Source organism: Cryptotermes secundus, unplaced genomic scaffold (assembly GCF_002891405.2).
Source record: "Cryptotermes secundus unplaced genomic scaffold, Csec_1.0 scaffold123, whole genome shotgun sequence".
Taxonomy (NCBI): domain Eukaryota; kingdom Metazoa; phylum Arthropoda; class Insecta; order Blattodea; family Kalotermitidae; genus Cryptotermes; species Cryptotermes secundus.
Genome location: NW_019736394.1, coordinates 175994 through 199513, shown reverse-complemented (window position 1 = coordinate 199513; position 23520 = coordinate 175994). Strand labels below are relative to the sequence as shown.

At 39.2% G+C, this 23520-nt stretch overlaps 1 protein-coding gene across 6 annotated transcripts in view; it reads right to left on the bottom strand.

Moving 5' to 3' along the window:
* Window positions 1-23520, bottom strand: part of LOC111869789 (protein Smaug homolog 1) — an 82787-nt gene that overhangs the window by 35346 nt on the left and 23921 nt on the right. For all 6 annotated transcript variants that reach the window (XM_023861553.2, XM_023861552.2, XM_033753558.1 and 3 more), the window contains exons 3-10: window positions 22770-22992; window positions 21189-21430; window positions 18026-18129; window positions 16216-16369; window positions 8929-9125; window positions 5831-6089; window positions 4492-4696; window positions 1255-1606 (exon numbers count right to left, since the gene is read on the bottom strand). In XM_023861553.2, coding sequence (XP_023717321.1) covers window positions 1255-1606; window positions 4492-4696; window positions 5831-6089; window positions 8929-9125; window positions 16216-16369; window positions 18026-18129; window positions 21189-21430; window positions 22770-22992 — 1736 coding nt within the window. The remainder of the gene's footprint in view (window positions 1-1254; window positions 1607-4491; window positions 4697-5830; window positions 6090-8928; window positions 9126-16215; window positions 16370-18025; window positions 18130-21188; window positions 21431-22769; window positions 22993-23520) is intronic.

Sequence of the window (23520 nt, the reverse complement as noted above, 5' to 3'; positions counted from 1 at the left end):
TATTGGGGGTACAATGTCTCCGTACGTTCATGAGATGGGCGTGTCAGGCACCGCACTCGTGGTAGGTAAATGTTCATGATTACTGTCTTGTGGATCATTGTCTATCACTGTATTATTGTCACTATCAACTTCATCCAATTCAGGAATCATTATTTCATCGCCACTATCATCATCAGAAAAAATCTCGTTCACAACATTTTCCAGCTGGTCTGTAGGAACACGAAGACACTTGCTGCAAGAAGCTATGGTGAAACTGAATGAATGTGAAATATTTTCTGACCTTTACCTTCTCAGAGGGTTCTGACAGTAATATAGACCCCCATAAAGTTTACAAGGGTTCTTTACAAACATGCACAAAAATAATCACATATATGTCTTTGGTTGATGAGTGCCAAGAGAGCAAAGAAGGGACGAGATTGTCAAAGTGTTAAAACACGCCAACGCCAGGGAACGGCTGGCATCGTCCGGGTGTTAAAACATGCCCGCGCCAGTCAAAGAGTTAAAATTATGCTAGCATTTAGCCATGAAAATCCCTGCATCTGCCTACCTTCGTGCCTGTGAACTACACATGAAGATGTCACTAAATGCTTTTATCACTGCCTGCATATTTCCATGTGTAGGGAGGTACACGTGATGAAAATAACAGGTTACAGATCGGATAAATGGATTTATTGATGTTCTCTTACAATTACACACCAGATCTAACATCTGCATAACTTCAAGTACTGGATGCTCAGTGATTCAAGTCTGAACAAAGCCAAGTCCAATTCCATAGTAGTCTCCTATTCTCCACTCTATGCTGGCCAAATTGCTCTCTGCCGCTTAACCCTCAGCAGCTGGGATAGGAAACACCTCCTTCAAGATTTCCCTATTTCATATCTGCAGTAACTGTCTGCCTTAGCACGCATTACCATGGAAACACCTCCAGTTCCACAGTAACCAATATGCCTCATTGAGTGTTTTCATGAAGTGCATGTATAATAATTCCAAGGTAACCCACTGTCATGTGAACATGCTCTGCTAATACTTGTTGCCTAGGAAATCAACTTCCAATCTGACTCACTATTCTGGCTTTCAGGCATCATGTCACAATATATTGCAGTTGCTTTTGTTTTTTCTATGGTTGTTACTATATCAATTAAATAATAGAACAACTTTACCTCTACCTTCACCATTGCTCCTTTGTTATAGTAGAGTAATGATAATGAATGTTTTTTATGACTAGACTGATCAAGAAATGTGAGATGCACTGACCTCTGGCAGTGTATCTTGTAAGCTCGGTCTCTTGGCCATGAAGGAGACTCCTGCTCCCACCATACTCCCTATGATGGACAGACTATTGCAATCATGTTGCCCAACAGGAGCTTGAGTTAGTGGGGCAGTGGAGTTTGCAGGATATAATGATGTGAACCCAGCCCCAGAAGTCTTGGTGCCCGTTCCACGCTGGTGATAGCTGCCATAGCCAATAGGTTGAGGCAGTGGTGGTGGTGGCGGTGGCGGTGGCGGTGGAGGGGGAAACCTCTGTCCGCGGTTCCCGTGTAAATGGGAGTGGGAATGTGAATAACCATTCGTTGTCCCCGAAGAGAATTGACTGGGATGATGCCACCTGCAACATGTAAATACATAAGCAAGCCATCTTCTAGCTGCCAAATCCACCCTTTCAAAAATAAATTACTGCACACAGGCAGAACTAGGACTACAAGACATCTCCTTTGCAATAAAAAAAAAACTTCCACCTGTTAAATGCATGCATCAGCGTTAGAAATGAGGATTCTGTAAATAATTTGCCAAACTTTTTTTAAGTATGGAATATAAAAATATGCAGTGCACATATATGGATGAACTGCATCCCACAATAGGATCCTGTAACCTCTGATGTTATTCTTACTGGGATCCTTTTATCCAATGCCAAACATTATGCATGAGCTAAGAGTAGAATTAAAATAACACAGTTCATGTACACAGGGCTTTGAAAAGTTTGAAAGAAAGGTACAGTTCAGATTCACTTTGGTGCGAAATCTCATGCTCTATTCTGGTTCAGTGGCCTAAGAGCTGTGAAATGTTCCCTGACCCGTCTGAAACATTTCCAGCCCAGAAATTCACTTATGTTTTGCACTCTCCAGTAATGCAGAAAGAGCATACACACTTCTCCTTCACTGACACTAGGATGACCTGGCCAACACAGGTCTGCCACATTTTGGCATGCCTCATTGAAGGCTTTTACCCACCTTGCCACTGCTCTGTAAGGCAAAGCAGATTCCCCGAAAGCCTCTTGAAGAACTTTATGACACTGTCATGCTGTACGGCCTCTGGTATATTCAATCTTTATCCAACTCCGTTGTTCCTCTTTCGAGAAAATCGTGACTACACTACATTAGAACGCCAGCTAACACAAGGCTGTTCTTCTCGTCACTGCGCATGCGCGTGATGTGGGAAGGGAGATTCCATTTGCTCTGAGGTTAGGGAGGTATGTAACTAATGTGTGGTATAAGCAACATTATTTGGTTCCATTGCATGGTGTCTCTACAGCAGTGTTGCCACGATTAAAGTTCCAACCCTAGCATGTTTCAAGGTCAGAAGCCATGAGCTGTCATAAGATTGCCCGAAGTCATGAAATAAAAGTGGAAATTCACTGATTTACGATATCATCAGGCTCTGTGCTGATACGAGTGTCAGTCACCATAAAAATGGCAGATCATGCAAAGAAACATATTAGTGTGAAAAGAAATAATGTGTCAAAAAGTATCAGGCACAGCAGTAATGATACTGTTGATCAACAAAGAATTGTGAAGCAACAAGAAAACAAAGAGGCAAACATCTGAAGGCCAGTGGGGGGGGACTTACATCACTTCTACATGAAAATTTTTATTTGTACGGATTCTAAGACAGAATGGCATAGCCTTGTAGTACTACATCATTGCTCAACAGGAGGTTAACATTTTAAGTCCATCTAAGGGTGATGTGTACAAAAGATGCTGAGGAAAGACATTTCCCATAGCAGTGTTTTGCAGTTTGCAAGACGTTACCATCACACTCCCGGACAATGCTGATGACATGCCAGTGAATTTGAATATGCTAACCAGTTACACCACCAACAATGCAGGGGCGAAGTCTGCTGTCATAAAAACATAAGGCAATGAAAACTCAGGAACCACTGCAATATTAATAGAGCTGGCAGGCAACATGAAACTATCACCATATATGATACCAAACTGAAAAACTGCCTACAATGGAGCTGCCTATGGTACTAATATTCAGGTGTCAAATAAAGGGAAGAAGGAACACTGAACTGATAACAGACTGGTTACAAGATGTCTGGAACAGGTCAAAAGAATTGTTGAGAAAATGAGAAATGACCGTGCTGGAGGCATTAAAAGTCATTTAACAGGGGATGTCAGTTCTGTGATTCTTGTAATAAATACTGACCTTGTAGTCGTTACATGGTGGCAAGACTTAATTAAATGCTCTACTGAATGTCCGTATTCTGGATGGCTCTTGGTAGGGGACTATATTCTAACACCACTGAGATAAAGCTCAGCTTAGAATCACTGTGCCAGTGGATCAAGATAATGGCAACAGATCTCTCCAGAAGACATAGATAAATCCTTTATCTATACAGATATCTATATCTATATATCTGATGAAATGGACAGAAGGGAAGAGGAGGAAGATGTTGGGGATGTCAGCAGTGAATGTGTGAATGTGAGCAATGAATGTGAGAGAGAAGGGAAATGTGAAGACAGTGGGGCTGTGACAGGTGAACACAGCAAGAATGGTGAAGCTTAATAAAAAAAGTGTCTTCAAAAAGAAAACTAATACAACAAATTTCATACATGTTTCTTAAACATTTTTTCTTTCATATGTTTGTGTTAACACTAGAAAATTCATTAAATTACTTCAACTTTCATTCATGTAAACATAGCAGTACACTTTAACGACGCAGGACATCTAGACTGATTCCCCATCCAACGAGTCTTACTGTGTACAGGAACAAGAACTAAAGAAAAAGTGGTCCAACAAAGGGCTGTTGAGCCATAATTCAATTCAATTCAATTCTTTATTATTAATGTGCCGAGTCAACAGCCGCAAGGCCAATTACAGACTCAGCACAGTGTAGATGACTGAATTACATTACATACAAACTTATTAAAAGTCAAATACAAATTACAGTTAAGTAATTGGAAGAAATAATAATGAATAAAAGTAAAAGTAAACAAACAAATAAGTGATAATTATAACAGTAATAATAATTCCATTATCATTAAACTAAGTGCTATTACGAATAGAGGAATGAAACATTAATATTTAATTAATAATATTAATAATTAATAATAATAATTAATAATAATAACAATAATAACAACAACAACAATAACAACAACAACAACAACAACAAAAGTGTATTAGAAACACCTGCATTTCCCAAAACAAACACATGAAATTAAAAAAAATTAAACACAACATAATTTAAAATTTTTACAGTGAATTCACCTGTGTCTCGCATGACGCTGGTCACTAGTTTTGTGATGAGAAGGGGACAAATGCCATGCATCCTGAATCTGCAGTCTCCAAGAGCTCAGTCGTCGCTTCTGTTGTGTAGTGAATGCTTCGTGTTGTAATGAGTGATCCACCAGCCACATAAATAAACGAACAACCTCCTCTTCTGCATGATTACTCACCAGAAGTTGCGTGCATACTGAACACATCAATGAGAATGGCTATTACAAGTTCAGTTCATCAAATGCGAAGTAAGTCAATATTACACTGTAAAACAAAAGGAAATGTTAAGTGCAAGGCTGTTCTCCCAGTGGCACAACAGATCCCATGAAAATGGTCATATGTAATTTGCAATTCATTTGTTTGCAACTGCCCCATCATTTATCATTAAGACCTCTCCAACACATGTGGCTGAAACACTAGTTTCAGTGACCTCTGCCACACCAGATGAGCATGATCAGACAAACCTGTTTCTTACCCAGTTCTGTAGCGTAGTCACATAGCAACAGTGAGATTATCAAACCTATAATCTCAGTACTGACATCATTGTTAAATAACTGACTTAAAAAAAAACTGTGAGGTTGGCATGTGGTAAGGTGGTTTCTTATGAAATGTTTGTTGATCATACGAAGGCCATCCAATATTAACGGTACTAGTGTTTGCTACACATGGCATTTATGTGGCATCTCGACATCACTTTCATATATTGGTATGTCAGGCAATGAAATAGCTGTGCTAGTGTCCTTCTCCATCCACATGTTCAAGCTTTACAAGTGAACAAAATGGTTCATGTGATTCAAAATTAGTCCAAGTTTGAGGTTCGCAAGGTGGTCAGATTTTTGCAAGCAGAACAAGTGAGTTACAGAGATATTCATCACAGGTTAATGAATGTTTATGGGCAGAACATTCTCAGCTGAAATGAAGCGTCTGCCAGGTGCAACAAATTTAAAGATGACCTAACAGCACTGAATGATGATCCAAATTCTGTGTTAAAACGAAAGCTGACAACCATCATCTTCCAGGATGTGATGGTGTCTAGCATGTTTAAATTTACAAACATTTTGGAAGAATGTACTGCTACCATTATGATGGTCACACAGTTAAGATCAACAAGTAGGAAAACATGCAAGCACTTGGCTCACTTTTTAGCCCTGAAGTTGTAGGCAGTTATGTTCCTCCAAAATAATCATAAACTTTTACCAAACTACACAGAATCATATCCCAGAAGGCAGTGGCCTTCACTGTCACCACTGCGAGAACCTACAGTCACACAAAAATAAATAAACGATTCTGAGCCTTGAGAGATTCAAGCTTGCAGCTTTCCAAAGCCTACCTTTGCCCATAACTTTGGTGAACTGGACTGGGATGTCTTCATCAGGAACAACAATGTCTGACTCACTTGGCACAATCATGTCACTACCAGTATTTTCCACTTGGCTACCAGCAGTACTACTACCAGTGATCTTCACATCACTACCAGTTTCAGTCTCATCTCTCTCCCTGTCCTCACGATGAGAGGGTTTGATTGGCGAGATTAGAATAGCCTTCAACTCTTCTAGAGCTATAGCCAGATTGTCACCTTCAACTACATCCTATAATAAAAATTAATTGAAAAGTGCAGACCTTCAAAATCACAAGTGCGTTCCACTGAATCAAATGAAACTGTGTGGCACACATTAGATGACAAAAATTATTTTCAAAATTTCTGAAGAAAAGTGGTAGGAAAGTAATGACCACTTACTTCCAAATTTCACCTTATGTTCACCGTTCATTCACTACTATGTAACACATGTAAATGACACAGCATTATACATTAATGTGATAATCAGACACTGACTTTTATCAATAAATACAAACAAATTCAGTTCACAAAACATTTCATCCACTGCAACAATATTCACACAAAACCAGAAATTTCAGACTTCTATAGCTGTCATATTCCTGCATTTCTTTCAAACCAATGTGGTTTTCATAAGCACAGACTGCCCAATCTATGCACTCCTATATCATTTTTTTTACTTAATAACCATATGCCAGTACATACTAGGCACTGTAAAACACAATCATAAAAAAAAGAACAAAGTTTAGGAAGTATTCATATACAGTGGAATTCCAAAGATCCCATTTAAATGGTTTCCCATGTAAAGAGTTAAAATCATTGGGTCCCATAAGTGATACAGTAAGAATAATGTATTTATATCTTGGTTAAAACGTTTTCTGCAGAAAAAGACATTCTGATAAAGAAGAGAAATTTTAAAGAAATGTACTGAGCATTTTACCTATTTAATAATTTCTGTCAGACTACCAGTATATTATGCACATACAGAAATGAATAAGAAGAAAGATGCTCACATAAATCAACGAATCTGTAGTGTTTATAGAATTACTCATACTCTGTGAGTGAGAGAAGATGGCGGAATTAGCAGCAACTTTCTGACTTCCTCCATCTAAATGGTAGCATTGTCTTTGTGTGCAAGGCTACATATGGTAAGCATTTGTGCTGAATTCTGTGAAGTTACATAAAGTAAACTGGCTTGTGTATTACACACGGTTGTAGGCATGGCTACAAAAACAGAAAACATTAAGCAGGTGGATGAATAACCATATGTGAGGCACATGAAGGCTGTGGAACAACTTAGAATACCAGTGTTGACACTAAATAATAATATCATGGTAAACAAGCAAACATATACTTCAGCAATGTAACTAATCATCCAAGCAGACAAATACCAGAGTTGACACTAAATAATAATATCATGGTAAACAAGCAAACATATACTTCAGCAATGTAACTAATCATCCAAGCAGACAAATGTTCAAACTTCTAAGTATGAGAAGAATGAACCAGGCTCCTACAACAGTTTAGGCTGAGATGAGCATTAAGTATACCAGTTTCAGGTCAAATGTTGAGATAGAAGGCTGAAGAAACAGTATTAAAACTAAACACTGAATTCACACCTGCAAATGAATGGCATGAATGATTCAGAAAACATGCAGGGCTTAGCTACAGAACCATCAGTAAGTAAGCAAAAAACATAACTGGAGTGGAAGCAGGAGCCTGGAAGGCAGCCTACATGGAAACAATCCGAAGTGTATGCCCAATGCAGATGAGTGTACATCTTCAACCTACTTCTTGATGAAACATGCTTTCAAAGATGAAAGCCATCATGGGGTCAAAAAGAGTAAACACTGAATTGCTGTGCTTGTACATGCAAATATGGCTGGATCTAAAAAGATACCATTGCTGCTGACTGAAAATTCAGAGAAGCCAAGTTGCTTCAATCATGTTAAGTCTTTGCCATATACTCGGAAACATAACAGTGCATGGGTAACTTGTGAACTGTTCGTGGAGTTCCTAACATGTTTGGAAAGGAGAACTGCAGTGAAAAAGTGGAAAATACTGCCATTTTTAGATCACTGCATCATATGCCAAAGATGCAAGTAAGAAATGTGATAGTGGAATTTCTGCCAGCCAACATACAGGTCTTACAAACAATTGACCAAGAAATAATCAGGTTTTCAAAATTTAAATATTGTAGGTGCATTTCCTGCAGAGAACTGCATTCGCCAGAGAATCTTACAAAATGCCTATCCATGAGTGCAACATCATGGAATGCTGCCAATCACAAAATGATTGCAAAGTGTCATCAGAAAGCCTGTATTCTGTGAAACATCAGAAATTTACAATTGATAAAGTGATAATTTAGCAGGAATTCCACCCACCTGGGTTGATATTCAGGAGGAAATTCATGTAACATTCACAACCGAAGATTATGTAGAGGATGAATATAATTTTCTTCCTTCTGCAGTTCCAGAAATTGACACCCTCTGTACTGAATACAAAAATGCAGAAACTGGAATGAGGAAGAGGAGGCAGCGGTGTGTAAACCAATTCCTACATTTAAATAAGCAATGTTTGGGTACATACCACCACTTCCTCAGTGGCATTACCGATATGTCAGACTCCATCATCAGAAACCTACCAGAATTGAAAAATTTTACTTTCAGATTTATTTGAAAGACAAGTAAAACAAGTGTTCTTCAAGAAAGAATAACATTTCAGAAGACTATTTAACATTAACCATGACAGCAGGAACATACTGCATATATTTGAAAGCCTGGGTAGTTAGCATGCTTTTGGCAGTTTGTTCAGTGTAAAAATATAATCTTTATACTATTTGTTTTCTGTGAGGGATACACGTAATCAAGTCTAAGCATTTTGAAGCCTTCCCTTTCAAGGCATTTCCCACGTTCTTTGTCCCTTCAAAACATATAAAAAAGACATCCACTGTATATGTATACTTTCTTCATTCACACGTAAATGTAATTCATGCTACCTTAAGGGTTACAATTCTAACAACTAGGCAGCAAATGTCCACCTTTATACTAACTTTCTAAATTCAGCTAGATATAAATAAAATCTTTTCTCACTTTTTCCAATTGACAAAGTGTGTTGAAGCGCTCTCTCAGTTTACGAATGCTGATGATAATTTTATGTCGAGCACCTTTAGTGACACCCTGAGCAGCAAGTTGTTCCTCCGTGAGCGCAAGCATCTCCTCATAACTCAGCTGTGCAAATAATTGTGCATACTTGTGAAGTCGTAATGACTTTAGCCATGATGGAACATCTGCAAGATGATACAGATTTTCTTTTTACATCTGACCTAATGCAATTTATAAATCAACACATCTGGAAACTAACAAGGTATAATAAGAATGGAGCTGACATCCCCTCATCAAAAAAACAGAAGAGTGGACAACAACATTAAACTTGGCTAGGTGATAATGGGTTGTGTGGATGTTAAGTAGAATGACTGGCTGAGAATTATGTCAAATAAACAGCAAGTTTTGAAAGTAGCTGTTGAATTTTCAGGTTCTGTGACATTCCCAATGACACTGGACACTCCTCATACAGTTCATGTATGCATAAAAATTCAGAATGATTGGTCTGAAGGCTCCTAGAGCAGTCAGATGGTAAAATATGGTCGTTAAGTCCTGTGGGACTCAAAACAAAAAATCACTGTGCTGGCGATAGCCTGCAGCAACTTGGGAGCCAGTCAAATTCAAATCTTGATGTGTTTCTAAGTCAATTTCTAACTCTGCAGAAAATGTCTGGGGAAAAATTGCTTATTTCGTACCCAAACTCTGAGGATACCAAGATATAGTACTTCTTGTAAGTCAGTTATGCTTTCTGGATACCATTATCTATTCTTATCCTTGTCCACCCATCTCTGATTCATACTTAATATCATACCAATTAAGGAAAATACTGAAAATGAAAACAATAACTCAATTGTAAGAAGGTATAACTGGTATATTCTGTCACATGTATGAGTGACTATAGAGAGGGTTTGGATTTGTGAAAGAATTTACTGGACACTTACAAACTCTATAATGTATAATGGGTGGGCCTTCTCAGCCCTTGCACCACGACCTACAGTGATCTATTGTGCTTGGTGACGTAACTCAAGTATCTATAGCACAACTGCTAGTTCACACTCTCTGCAGTTTACTACAGCACATACAGGGTGTGGCAGGGAGGCGTGATGGTTTTCAGAAAACTAGTACAGTTATTTTTTGACGAATAGCAAATTTTAACGTTTTTAAAGAGTACATGTATAATGCCATTTAAGATGCTGTAACAAAAAATAAGAAAATTTAAATTCATTTTCAGAAGATAACATAACGCAAATGGCGGCCGTTATTGTCCAAGCATTGTTGCAAGCGGAAAAGCTGTCCATAGTTCTTTGAAGCACAGCAAGTGGAATTGCTCAAATTTCTCGGGTTATGGCATCTGAAAGGGCCTCAAGAGTGCGTGATTTGTTGATGTAAACATTAGCTTTCAGGTAGCCTCATACAAAGTAATCACACGACAAAAGATCCGGGGATCAAGGGGGCCACTCCACATCCCCATGCTTTGAAATGAGGTGCCCAGGAAAATGTTCTCTCAATAAGGCCACTGATTCTCTTGAGGTATGGCAAGTAGCCCCATCTTGTTGAAACCAAATTGTAGTGAGGCTGATGCAACGTCTTCGCAATTCAGGCAGTAAGAACTCGTGCAAGATTGTCACGTAACGTTGCAAGTTTACTGTTACAGTGCGTCCACCTTCCATGAAAAAGGCCCAATTACGCCAAATCGGGCCATTCTGCACCACACAGTGTTTCGCTCGCAATGTAGGGGTCTTTGATGGAGTTCTTGGGGATTGTTTGCTGACCAATACAGGAAATTTTGTTTATTGACACTTCCTGTCAAGTGAAAATGCGCCTCATCACTCATGATGAAAACAGTGTCATCCCTCAGCACTTCCAGCATTCTTTCAGTAAACATAAACCTCCATACGAAATGATTCTGCTGCAGTTCTTGAACCACCATAATTTTGTATGGGTGATAGTGAAGGTCAAAGTGTAAAATTCGGTGAAGTGACCTCTCTGACATCCGTAGAATGTGGGCGTGCCATACCACTGACTGACATGGGCTGGTCTCTACAGCTTGTTGAACTCTTTCAATGTTTTCTGGAGTCCTGATGGTTCGATCGCCTCCCCGAGCTGTACCCGGTCTCACAGATCTAGTTGTCCTGAAGTTCTTCACCCACTTAAATATTGTGTTTCGAGAAGGAACGGTGCCATGTTGACCAACACTGAAGTGAGTACAAAATCTGCGCTGCGTAAGCACCACTGAACTACCCGTTTGAATAAATGTCTCAAAAACAAAGGCACGACATTCAATCATCCGTGGTTCCATGGCTACTGAAATGGCATTTAACAGTGAGTAACTGCCAACCACTGCGCATATGCTAGTCCCCCTACCTCCACTTTTATACCCATCACAAATATGTCACACCTCCCTGCCGGACCCTGTACTAAGCTTCTCAGTCTCCTGTGTCACCAGTTGCCTGGTAGCAGCTTCCAGTGGCAGATGTTCCACTTATTCCAGGTTCCCAAATTATCCCCATGCCTCAGCTACCAGCTTCTAGCAGCAACGGCTCACAGAGATTGAACCAGCAGTCTTCTAACTCACTCACTTACCAACTAACTCACTTCACTCCACTGCACTACTAACTCAACTTGGTCAGTTGAGCGACATAGCCCCAGAGTGGGCCCATAGAAAACACAGCTTCCAAGAGTACTTCCACTGTTGCACATGGGCCACTGCCTACCAACGGCTCCAATAGTGTTACATATTTACAAAGCTGTTGCCTAGTAACAGCCGCTGTCTCACTGTTTGTTTTGCAATTGTTGCTTAGTAATGACTCAATGCAAAAACTGTGAATATGTGTTAGGAAACAGCTAAACGAACACCCCCATCACCATACAACAGATTTGTAACATGCAACAACGGAGTAATTGGGCAGTTGTGTTTTCTATGCAATCTGTGGGATAGCTATGTGCTGCAATAATAGAAGAACTGTTTCCTATGCAGTTTGTGCTAAGGCTACATGAGGAGTCAATTGTGTGCTGTTGATTTGGCAGCTGGAAGCCAGTTAGTACAGCACGGGTGCTGCAGATGAATGCTGCCAGCAAGCAAGGAAAGGAGCTATAGGACGCAGAAGCCAAGGATGCTACACAATTGAAACCCATTACCAAGCAGCACAGTGAAGACCATGATGAAGAACACCAGTCTGTGTGCGGCAGATTTGTAAAGTATAGGCACGAGATCAATAAATCCGATTACCAAACCAAACTCCAGCTACAGTCACATTTGTCATGTGGGGGGGGGGGAAACAAATACATATACAGATACAGATAATTGAATGACTACCCACAAGATCAGTGCAATGATAAATTCAAAACCAAATTCAGAATCCATCAGCCAAAAATGATTAAGAAAAAACAACCCAGATTCTGTGCTCCAAACTGATACATCTCCACCAGCTAGCCCAGTTGACAAAACGTTGCTCTACTTAAGTCTACAATATAAATGATCAACCTACTAACTGGAGGTGCACAGTTTAAAGCCAGAAGCAAGGGGGGGCAGGGATTTTGAGGTTGCAGAGGTAGGAGAAAGGAACAGGGCATATGGAAAAACCCTACGAAAATATGAATTCATAGCCAGTGCACAGCTCAAAATCAACCAGTACTTTCAAAAAGAGAAATTTTAGTAATCCAAAATATATCTACTAAAAGTGTAATCGTATTACATTAATACATAAGGAAGATAAAGTTATCTCTCCTAAAGCTACAATCCATTTCAGACATGGATGAGACCACAGTTTATGGAACTGTCAAAAATAATTCTTAATGTGAATGATTAACACTTCTTATTGGTTTATTTGTATGAAGTCTTGGAACTAAAAGTACCAGCCTCTTTAAAAACTATTCACCCTACTGGGATTATGCTAAGGGGAAATTTACATATAATTAAATCAAGATTTCAAAATATGTTAATGGGGGAAACTTAATAAACTTACAACAAAATGAAGACATGAGAGACTATACTATAGTGATTTGAAGATTTGTTGCCAACAACTTTTGTTAGAAACTCCCATTTGGTACCTAGTACAGACCAAGCATATAAGGTAATGTGCCAAGTTCATCACGCTACTTTTGTTGCTCAAACATGAACTTATGGAGAAACAATCAGAAAAACATGCTCAAAAGTCATCCTTTGTTTTTTAAGTGTTATACATTTTTCCATCATTACTGCATTATAATGTTATGTGTCACAGTGACTAAGACGTGGGTTTGGATTGGTGAATTGGTTTATTGGGTCTTCGCTAGTTGTAACACTTTCAAGATTACCATAATTATAGCGCACACATTGACAGGTCTTCTATTCACGTCTCTTATATGCACTCTGCACTATTCTCCCAGTCTTTCTGCGCTAGCCTTCATGGGAGTGTAACACAATAACACGCTAGTTGTAACACTTTCAAGATTACCATAATTATAGCGCACACATTGACAGGTCTTCTATTCACGTCTCTTATATGCACTCTGCACTATTCTCCCAGTCTTTCTGCGCTAGCCTTCATGGGTTTGTAACACAATAACGATAACAGTCTCACTGAATCACACTCCAAATATTACACATACATAAAACTTTCATATCACACCTTAAATCCTCACAGGCCGACCTCGCGTACCCTTCTGCAGTCCTGGTTCCAACTTGCTCTGTTTGCATGCTTCCGCCACTACTATCTATCTCAGCTTAGGAATTCTGCCACTTATGTAGGTGAGGGACAGACATCGACCAACAGTAAACACATGTCATGTGATCACTATCTCCCGTTGTGAGGTTACCGCGGGCATGGAAAACACAGCCTCGTCCATTATTGTGTTAATCTAGCAACAAATTGTGTTTAAAGAGCTGTTGCCTGGCAATGCATTGACCAAAGCTGTTACATTAATGTGGCTCTTGTAATACTGCTGGATGCCTCCTCACAAGTACCTTCTCTCCTTCATCAAGCAGGGTTTCACGGATTCGATTTCCAAAGGACAAACAAATGGTGCCATCTTGAAGACATTCCACATTCCTTGAACTATAGTAACCAGCAACTGTACTCATAAATGTGCCCATTACACTGTAAATTGCTGTCTGAAATTGTGGAGAATGAAAACAACAACTACAAACGACAAAAATTATCAAATGCTTGTCTCAGAAAGACCCCATGGAGACAGCCACTGAAATTCTAGAATGAAGAAAGACTATGGCATCCATCCGATCATTTTCACAACCAAACAATCTCTTGGATACTGGATTGCATGGAAGATGTACTGCAAAGAAGCCATTAATTTTTACAAGAAATGGGAAGGCGCTACTTCAGTCTGCCTTGGGCACAAGCACTGGACCAGTTAAGTGTGTCTAAGTGCTGTGAACTGATGAGTCAAAATTCAATACTGTAATGTGGATGGCCAGATTGTTGCTAGGTAACGGACCCATGAATACCCCGTGACATGAGAGAACAACAGAAGATGTGTCTCAGGGAGGAAGGTTATTGTGCACCGCTAGGCAACAGCGCACCAATGAAGATGGTGACTGGGAATTACATGACCCACTTTCTCTGTGGTCTTCTTTATGCAACAACAGGACCATGTTTTCTGAGCGTGGTTGGTGCAGAGGCTATATAACCATAGCTACAGATTTAACAGTTTTTAGTTTTAACTGCAGTTCCATTCAAGTGAGTTATCGGTAGGAGACAGGCACGGGAAGTTCAGTTTTGAGTTCAGCAGAATGCAGTTGAGTTCCAGAGTGACTGAACAAGAAACTGCAAGCGGAATTCATAGTGAAGAACGCTGTCTTCTGGGATGTGGCGCTGTGTAGATCTTGTGTGAACCGACATTTCAGAGGAACGATCGCCTCCATCATCAGGGTAGAAAAATCTGCGAGTGAGGAACCTGCTCACCATCTCATCTTACCAATGCCACATAGAAAATAGCAGTTGACAACGCACCATATATGCATCTACATACACAGGGTTCTGTCCTCTATTACCTAAAATTCTGGATGATGGAAAAAGTCCAAAACCCCAGTCATACACCATCATCAGAACCCTTTAGAATATACACTGGAGAATGTCTCTGCCAACACATGCAACAGTTGTTGTGATGCGGTGTTTTAGATCGTTGTACACTTAAGGAAGTGGAGGAACAAAAACTATGTCTCTGATATATCCCCACAAGAAAAAATCACAAGTCATTAGATCCAGACTCCTTGGTGGCCAATGTGTCAGTGCCACATTCTGGTCTGTTGAGTGGTATTCGAATTAACTGGATTATCATATTGACATCTGTCATGTGACGAAATGCTCGTACATAGAACATTTGTAACTTAGTCATACAAACTTAAAAGACATATACTAAAAAACCATGCAAGTACTATATTGGCTATAACAATATTACTTTGATATCTATAAAACTCCGAAAGAGTATTTCTTTCATAGTAACCCTGTACACAGTTAAATGTTTAAACGTGTATTTTTTTAAACTATCTCAGAATTTTGGTATAAAGAAAACCAAATTATCTTTACATTACATTATTACTTCCTTGCTTTTACTTCACGTTCCTTGACTTTACACTTATTTTAGGAAATCCCTTGAAAAGTGTAAAATCAAGGTTTCACTGTATACATTTTGAAGACACAATCCCCTGACTTCAACCTCATCGAACACCACTGGGAAGAACTTGGGAAATGTTGCGACCCAACCAACAATCAACAACTTTTCAGTGTCTTGTGGGACAAATGACAGAAAATTCCACTAAGCAGTCAGTCTCATGAGTCTGGCTGATGGTGCCTGCTGATGTCAAGCAGTCATTAGCAGTTAAGGGCTTTATGACCAAGTGCTAGAACTGTTTGTTAGTTTTTACAAGTTGATGGAAATAAACATTTTTTATAACCAAAAAATAAACTGGACCAAGACTTTTAACAGGTTCATTTCTATATTTTTGTTTCTCTACGAGGTCATGTTTGAGCAGTTAGAATATTTTTAAAAACTCAGCATACTACCTTGTGTGCTTGGACCATACCTGGCACTAAATGTATATTTCTAACTACAGTTATGGTTGAGGAATCAAATAGATAACGACTTCTGATCACTACTGCATAAATGAAGCAACCACTTAAAAGAATGGGAGATTAAATATACGATCAACAAATATTAAAATACATAACAAAATAAAATGAGATTTGGGAAAAACTCCATATCAAATACAAATTTTTGAGCTATGTGCACTGATTATGTTACTTCTCACCGGTCTCCTCGTAATCATTACCAACTCACCACGCATCCCACAAGCATCTGAACTGAATCCTGTTCGTAGTTCATCAAGAGAACCACTTCCTGAGGAGGCTAGTGAACTCTGGGGAGAGAGAGGGGGGGCATGTTCTGAAGACAGTGAGAAACTTCGCGGCTTCTGTCTCCCAGATAGATCATCCTGGAAAAGATGGGACAACTATCAGCTAATTTTTGCAGTGTTGTGATTCCACATTTTGTGTCAAACTAACCATTCCAAGTTTCCTGCACACACCAATTTAATTACTTTACGTGACAAAATTATAATGGAATGCAAAACTGTAATCAGTTATGTGTATACCGAAACATCATCAGTCTTCAACATCCAACAATATTCTTTTTTGTTAAAAATGTTATTTTGTTGCTAATATGTATTTAATATCCTCTTACTTTTAACTTTTACACGGTTTAACTTCTCTGATCAGTAAGAGCTCCCTAGTAGAAAATGACAATAGTTACAAATCCAGTTCCATGTGTCTCACCCCAATTACTGAAGATGAGGTATTAAATGTAACCAGCAAATTAAAAGGTAAATTTTCAGTAGGCTATGATGAAATACTGGAAAAGATAGTATTCAGTTTATTAAAAAACCACTAACCTTTATATTTAACATTTCATCATGTTCTGGAACCTTCCCAAATTGATTTGATGATTGCTAAGTTTGGGCTATTTACAAAAAAGGAGGGAAACAAGAAATTTCCAATTATAGACCAATTTCAACTTTGCCAGTTTTTCAAAAATTCTTGAAACATTAATACATAAAAGAGTAGTGATCTTCCTAAACAAGCACATTATCTCTGAGGCTCCAAATGGCTTCGGAGAGAATAAATCTACTAATTAAGAAACATAAACCTTTACAGAAGATAACCAGAAAGCATTAGATAACAAACTATTAGTTATGGGCATATTTATAGATTTAACTAAGGCTTTTGATGCAATAATTCATAAATTGGAGCTGTATAGACTTAAAAGGAAAATACATCCATGGATGTGTTCATATTTTACTGGTAGAATTAAATTTGTGGAAATACAACAATTAGATTAAAACACCTCATATATAAAGACACATACTTTGTGATGTAAAGAAATAAAATACGGTGTACCTCAGGGTTCTGTTTTGGGACCACTTTTGTTGTTTATAAATGAATTGCTTCAAGGTGTTCAAGAAGCTAAGGTGGTGGTGTTCACGGATGACACAAATATATTACTCGCCGAGAAAGATCTCACATTGTTAAAAGGGAAAATTACACAAGTTATGAAACAATTAGGAAACTGGTTCTTAACAAATGATCTTATAACAAATATGAAAAAGACCGAAGCAATACTATTTGAGGGAAGAGGATCCAGTTCTGTATTTAAATAACAAAGAAATAACTTATTCATCAAATTTAAAATATCTAGGTATTTATATCACAGAAAACTTAAGCTTGGCCATTCATATACTGTATCTTTGTCAACAATTTAACAAAGCTCTTTATTTGATTAAATCCTTACAATACTCAGTAAGTATACCTGTATTAAGAAATGTTTATTTTACAAAAATTTAATATATACTAAAATATGGTATTATTGGGGAAATGGAGGGGGGGAGTGAATGACAGTATTAAAAAACCGAAAAGAAGTTTAACACTTATTAAAGGAGTCATAAAGAGGGTCTCTTGTGTAGAAGTCTGTTATCTCTAATTTTATAAACTCTCATAAAACTAAGGTTGCACTAAATATAACAAATGACAATTCAGACCAACAGGAAGATGAAGGTATATTTCATAGCAGACTGGCAAAGGGAACTGCAACAAACCTGAGAACTCCAAAAGTCTGAAGTTTGTGTAATACTGACTGGAGGTGTGAGACTATTGCTCCTCCGCACACGAGGATGAGTACTGCTTGAGTAATTAGTGGCATCTGAAAGAAAGCACAACAGGCCCAACATAGTCTATATTACTATCATTATTATGACATTAGATGTACAATTTAAAGGCAATCAAAGTACAGCTCTAGTACTTAGAGGTGACAGTCCTCCAATGCAGAGTAGGAGAAGTATTGGTAGTGGCGGAGAGCTCCAGCATGCCTACAAGTGTGGCGGGGAATGCAGTACAGGCATTCTCAAAAGGAAGTAACTTCTTACCTCACTGTGTTGCATAGTGGTGGTGGTTTATTCTCGTTGATGTTCACACATCCGATGTTAAGTTTTAAGTGCCGAATGGCAGACTATTATGCACTATACACTATTATACACTTTTCACTGTTATATACATGAAGAGTTTATTTACATGTTACATGGGTCTATTCTAAAGGGGCAACACCGGCAATGTCCGATTATTTTTTGTTTTCTTCCAGCAGAACCCCAGTTTCAAAATAATTTTCTTTAATGTGAAGATCCATCCCTGAAAATCTAACGTTTTCTTCAACTTTTCGTGAACTTTTTTCAGGGTAGGTCTACGTTTTTCGACTATGTAGAAGTCATTGTTCTTCACACCATAGACTTCTTAAAGTTGTCCAAAGTGGCTAGTGGAGATTTCCCAGGTCTTTCTTTATGGGGTGTCGAAAAGGAAGTGGAAGCCCCAGATTCGATATTTTTTGTTTCTCTTATTAGTCTTCTGACACTACTTTCCGATACACCTGTTGCCTTTGCTACTTCCACTCTTATGTTCTTCACTGTAATTGTTGGCCCAGCCTCTTTCATATACTTATATACATTACTAACAATTTCTCTTGATTGTGAATGTAACACTTTTCCACTCAATTTACTTCGTGTATGTGGCATGTTAAAGGAGATAGAAAAAAATGTACAAATATAAATAAACAAAAAAGGAAATCAACAAATAAAAATAAACAATAAAATAAAATACTGTCACGTGTCACCACTTGACTTCTGGCCCAATACTTCAATGCGACATCTCAACTATCTTTGGCTGTGGTTGGATCTGAACTGTCTTCGGCGACGGCTATACCAATACTGACCTTTTGCTGTCTTGTTGCTGTCTTCTGTCTCTGTAGCTCTCGGCTTATGTAGGTGTTCTGCGGACTGGATACCAGACATCATTCCTCACTCTTTCGTTTCTACTGTCCACTGTTACATAATGGGCGCAACGAACTCTCTGTAGTTCATTTCTGGGGAGACGCGTTTGTTGCTTCTGCATTGTCTATGCAACGGCTCCCTGTTCTTTGCATTACCATGGAAGTGCCTATTCCAAACTCACATGTTCAGCAATCCGTTGCCTCGGGAATGCTCCTTCGCAACGGTCTGTTTGCATTCGACTGTCGCTGTTGGTACTTAGAGCCGACAANAACACAAATTACTGTTTGTCCACCCGTCTTTGCCAACCAGTAAGTGTCTCACAGCACTTGTGTTTATAGCTCTGGTACTTAGAGGTGACAGTCCAGGAAAAGCTGCGCAGTGGATGGGCAGGTCCATTCGTGAAAGTTGAGAGGTGTTGTGATTAGTCATTCGTCTGCATTCAGTGCGAGTAGACGTCTCAAGAGCATTCTTCCTTGTACAGTCAAGTTAAAAAGTTTTGACTCTTGGAGTCGTATTTGAGTATTGTAGCCGTTGAGCGGCGATGGACGCAAGACAACACGTTACAGTATTAATACAGTAATTAGAGAATAATACACACAAATACGACTCCAAGAGTCAAAACTTTTTAACTTGACTGTACAAGGTAGAATGCTCTTGAGACGTCTACTCGCACTGAATGCAGACGAATGACTAATCACAACACCTCTCAACTTTCACGAATGGACCTGCCCATCCACTGCGCAGCTTTTCCTGGACTGTCACCTCTAAGTACCAGAGCTATAAACACAAGTGCTGTGAGACACTTACTGGTTGGCAAAGACGGGTGGACAAACAGTAATTTGTGTTCACATATGCAATTATGAAGTTCTGATATTGAGAACATAAACAATTTAATGAAAAAATATAAAAATCTTTTCTATTATTCTGAAAACTGTGACATTACTGGCAGAATATCTTGAGAAATACGCAAGAAAGCACACAACTATAACATTGTACACGCCCATGTCTTGTAACTGTTACCATCCTCTTCATCATCCACGTCATTTAACTTGATGATCTCCTCCATCTCAAATTTAAGGCAACACACTCCATAATTTGGTTCTGGCCTATTCCCTTGCATAAGTCCTCCTCCTGCAATTGTTCACCAAGTCTAACATGTACAGAATCTTTAGAGGAGAACTCTGCACACACAAAGGGGAGGGGAAATAAGATGTCATAGAGCTCACCATTGTCAACCTGATGGAAATCAGACTCAGATGGTTCACATTCTGGCAATGATCCATATTAAATACAATATAATCAATGTCAATTACATGATATGAATGATCATGATCCCATGATCAAATGTATAGTAACAAATTATGTCTGCAAACCTTAATACAAAATTTGATGCAATTCCACAAGCTAGTAGATCATTTCTCAGCATGGGCAGCAACAATCCTATATGCTGGCTACCCTGTGGTAGCAGAATCCAAATGACTAACTCTCTTAGCACCAAAGCCATAACATGTTCCTATATAAATTCAAAATCTCTCTTCCTACAATCCATGCCAATGTTAGTCTTTCACCTACTTTGGGCTTCAAGATGATTCCCCATCACAATGATTTTCTGTTTAATTTTCTTAGTGTGGGGGGGAGTCCAGCTGCATCCACTCGGCACAGCGGCCACTGATTGGCCTACTGTACCTGCCCTGGGCGATTATGATGGAGAATTTGGTGGAATGAAGATTGGCAAGGGAAACTAAAGTACTCGGAGAAAACACGCCCCAGTGCCACTTTGCCCACCACAAATCCCACTTGACCAGACCCGGGATCGAATCAAGACCACCGCGGTGGAAAGCCAGTGACTAACCGCTTGAGCTATGGCCTATATCACAATGATTCTAATTGTATCCAGAACAGGGTACCACCTCAACTCATGATAATGATGAATTTATCCTACCTGTGAAACCTGTCTTACTGTGAGATGTAGTGGACGGTGCTGAGTTACAGCTGTGCACAATGTAGTGCCCATTGATGAGAGTCACATCATGGCCACCATTCACTCTGTTCTGCAGCTGCTGCTGTCCACAGATTATTGCAGTTTGTTGGTGCTGAGGGGAGTCACACACTGTGGGTGGCATCACTCGAGTTGTTCCATTTGTGATTCGGGCCTCTAGAAGTCTCAGCCAGTATGTAAGAGACCTGGAATCATAACTTCTCTAGATTACCTGAGAAAGCCTGCACTTACACAAATTCATAAGGATGAAAGTCACTGACAGTACTGATAATCAATTAAAGATGAGCTGCTATGTTGCTACCTCTAACATGCTACAGTACACTGATCTGTCACCAAAAGAAAACTTAAAAAACTACCTTACAACTTTTACAATTGCCATATTGTTACTGCTGAAGGGAGGGGGTTCTCCCTTTCTTCTCAAGTAGATCAAAATAAATTTCACAAAAATCCCCACACAATCAAAAATCAATGATGATGAAGAAACACAGGTTTTTAATCTGTCCACATAAGTATCATGGAAGTTCGTAATGTAAAATTCTGAAGAAGCCAACAGATGAATACAGCAATTCCAGGAGAGTCATTACTAATTTAATGTAAACTCTCATTCCCAATCATTGTTTGAAAATGTCTTCCCTGCCTACTTTGGCATTTAAATCTCCTAACGAAATTTTCATATGGTACATTGGGAATTTTTCAAATACAAATTCTGGTTCTTCACAGAACCTGTTCTTTGTATCATCAAATTTTATCTTCCATTGAGGCATGAACATTCAGAACAATGATATCGCACCAGCAACCTCTTAGTATTGTGTATGACATCCTATCACTAACAAACTCTACCCTCTTAATTACTGATACGATTCTCTTATGTATGAAAAATCTGTACCTAATTCATGATCGTCATTCCCCTTTCCAGAGAAAAATATATATTTGCCTGCTGGTGCGGTGCCACCTCCAAACCTACTCCCGCTAAATCTAACTTGCATTTTAAGATTTCTTCTGCCACTGCCCTGAGTGAGGCTGCCCTATACAAACTTCTAACATTCCATGTACCATATCTCATATCCATTTTCTTTTGCTTAGGTCATTTATCCAAAGAATCTGTCCAGGTCTGAGGCTTCTTGTGATCTTTCATTAACAAGCTATTTTTTTTTTATGGTGAGAAGTGGTTAGCCCCACACCCAACCCCCTAAGCTGGAGGACCACCCCTTGTTGGTTTTCCATGACTACTTATTCAACATATTCACAACTATCCTCTGTATCTGGAGGCCATCTCCTCCATCTGCAACCTGAGGACATGTCATGCTGTGGTGACAAGGGACCCACCTAACATAGCATCTCTGAATGGTTAATACACAAAATTAGCACATCTGAAATAAATAGAAGGGATTCAAGGCTATGTATGTAAGAAGTCAAGGAAAATTAAAAGGTTCATCAGCATGGCTGTTTAGCAACTATGAATACAGCTGGAACTGGTTTCCATCATAACTAGAAACTTCGCAACACAGATTTCTGTCACCCTACCTCCTGTCTTCTCCACTGAAGGCAGGATGGATGAGGCTGTAGGAGAGCAGCTGTCGAGCCTTATCAATGTGAGCACCTGTCTCCACAGTGTGGCTGAGGACTTTATGTATTACAGTTACGTAACGAGATTTGGTTTCATTGTTTCCTGGGCGCAGGAGTGGAACATGCAACAACAGCTGAGCTATTGCTGCATCACTCTCTGCTGGCAAGGTGCCTACAAACCCTGTAACAGAATCACAACATCATCATACGGAAACATTACGCAGAGGTTCACGTGGTTTTCTGGGTTATATCAACAGGTAATCTGGAAAGTGAGTATGGACCTTTCAGGAGAACATACAACTTCCATCTGGTACCTACATACCTACCTACCTACCTACCTACCTACCTACCTACCTCCCAACCAACCACTCAGACTACATGGTGCAATAACCTAGAATACCACACATTAATTGTCGGTCATGAAAACTTAAAATTTATAAAGGGAGATTTTTGTGGGAAGAGTCAATGCATCATCTTTTTGCTATATGAAGGGGGACCCAAAAATAACCGGAACCGACCTGTTGCGCGTGCATGCTTTGTACTTACGAGTTGTGCTGCTAGGTGGTGTTAGCTGGGGGTCTCCCGCGACTGTTAGCGAGCTGGCGTCAGTCTGAGTTAAGTGGTTTGTCTGTGGTGCTCTGTTGTGTGCGTTCCTGTTTCAACCCTTTGGCGATTAGTGAGATGGCCGACCAGAAGGAACAAAGAGTGT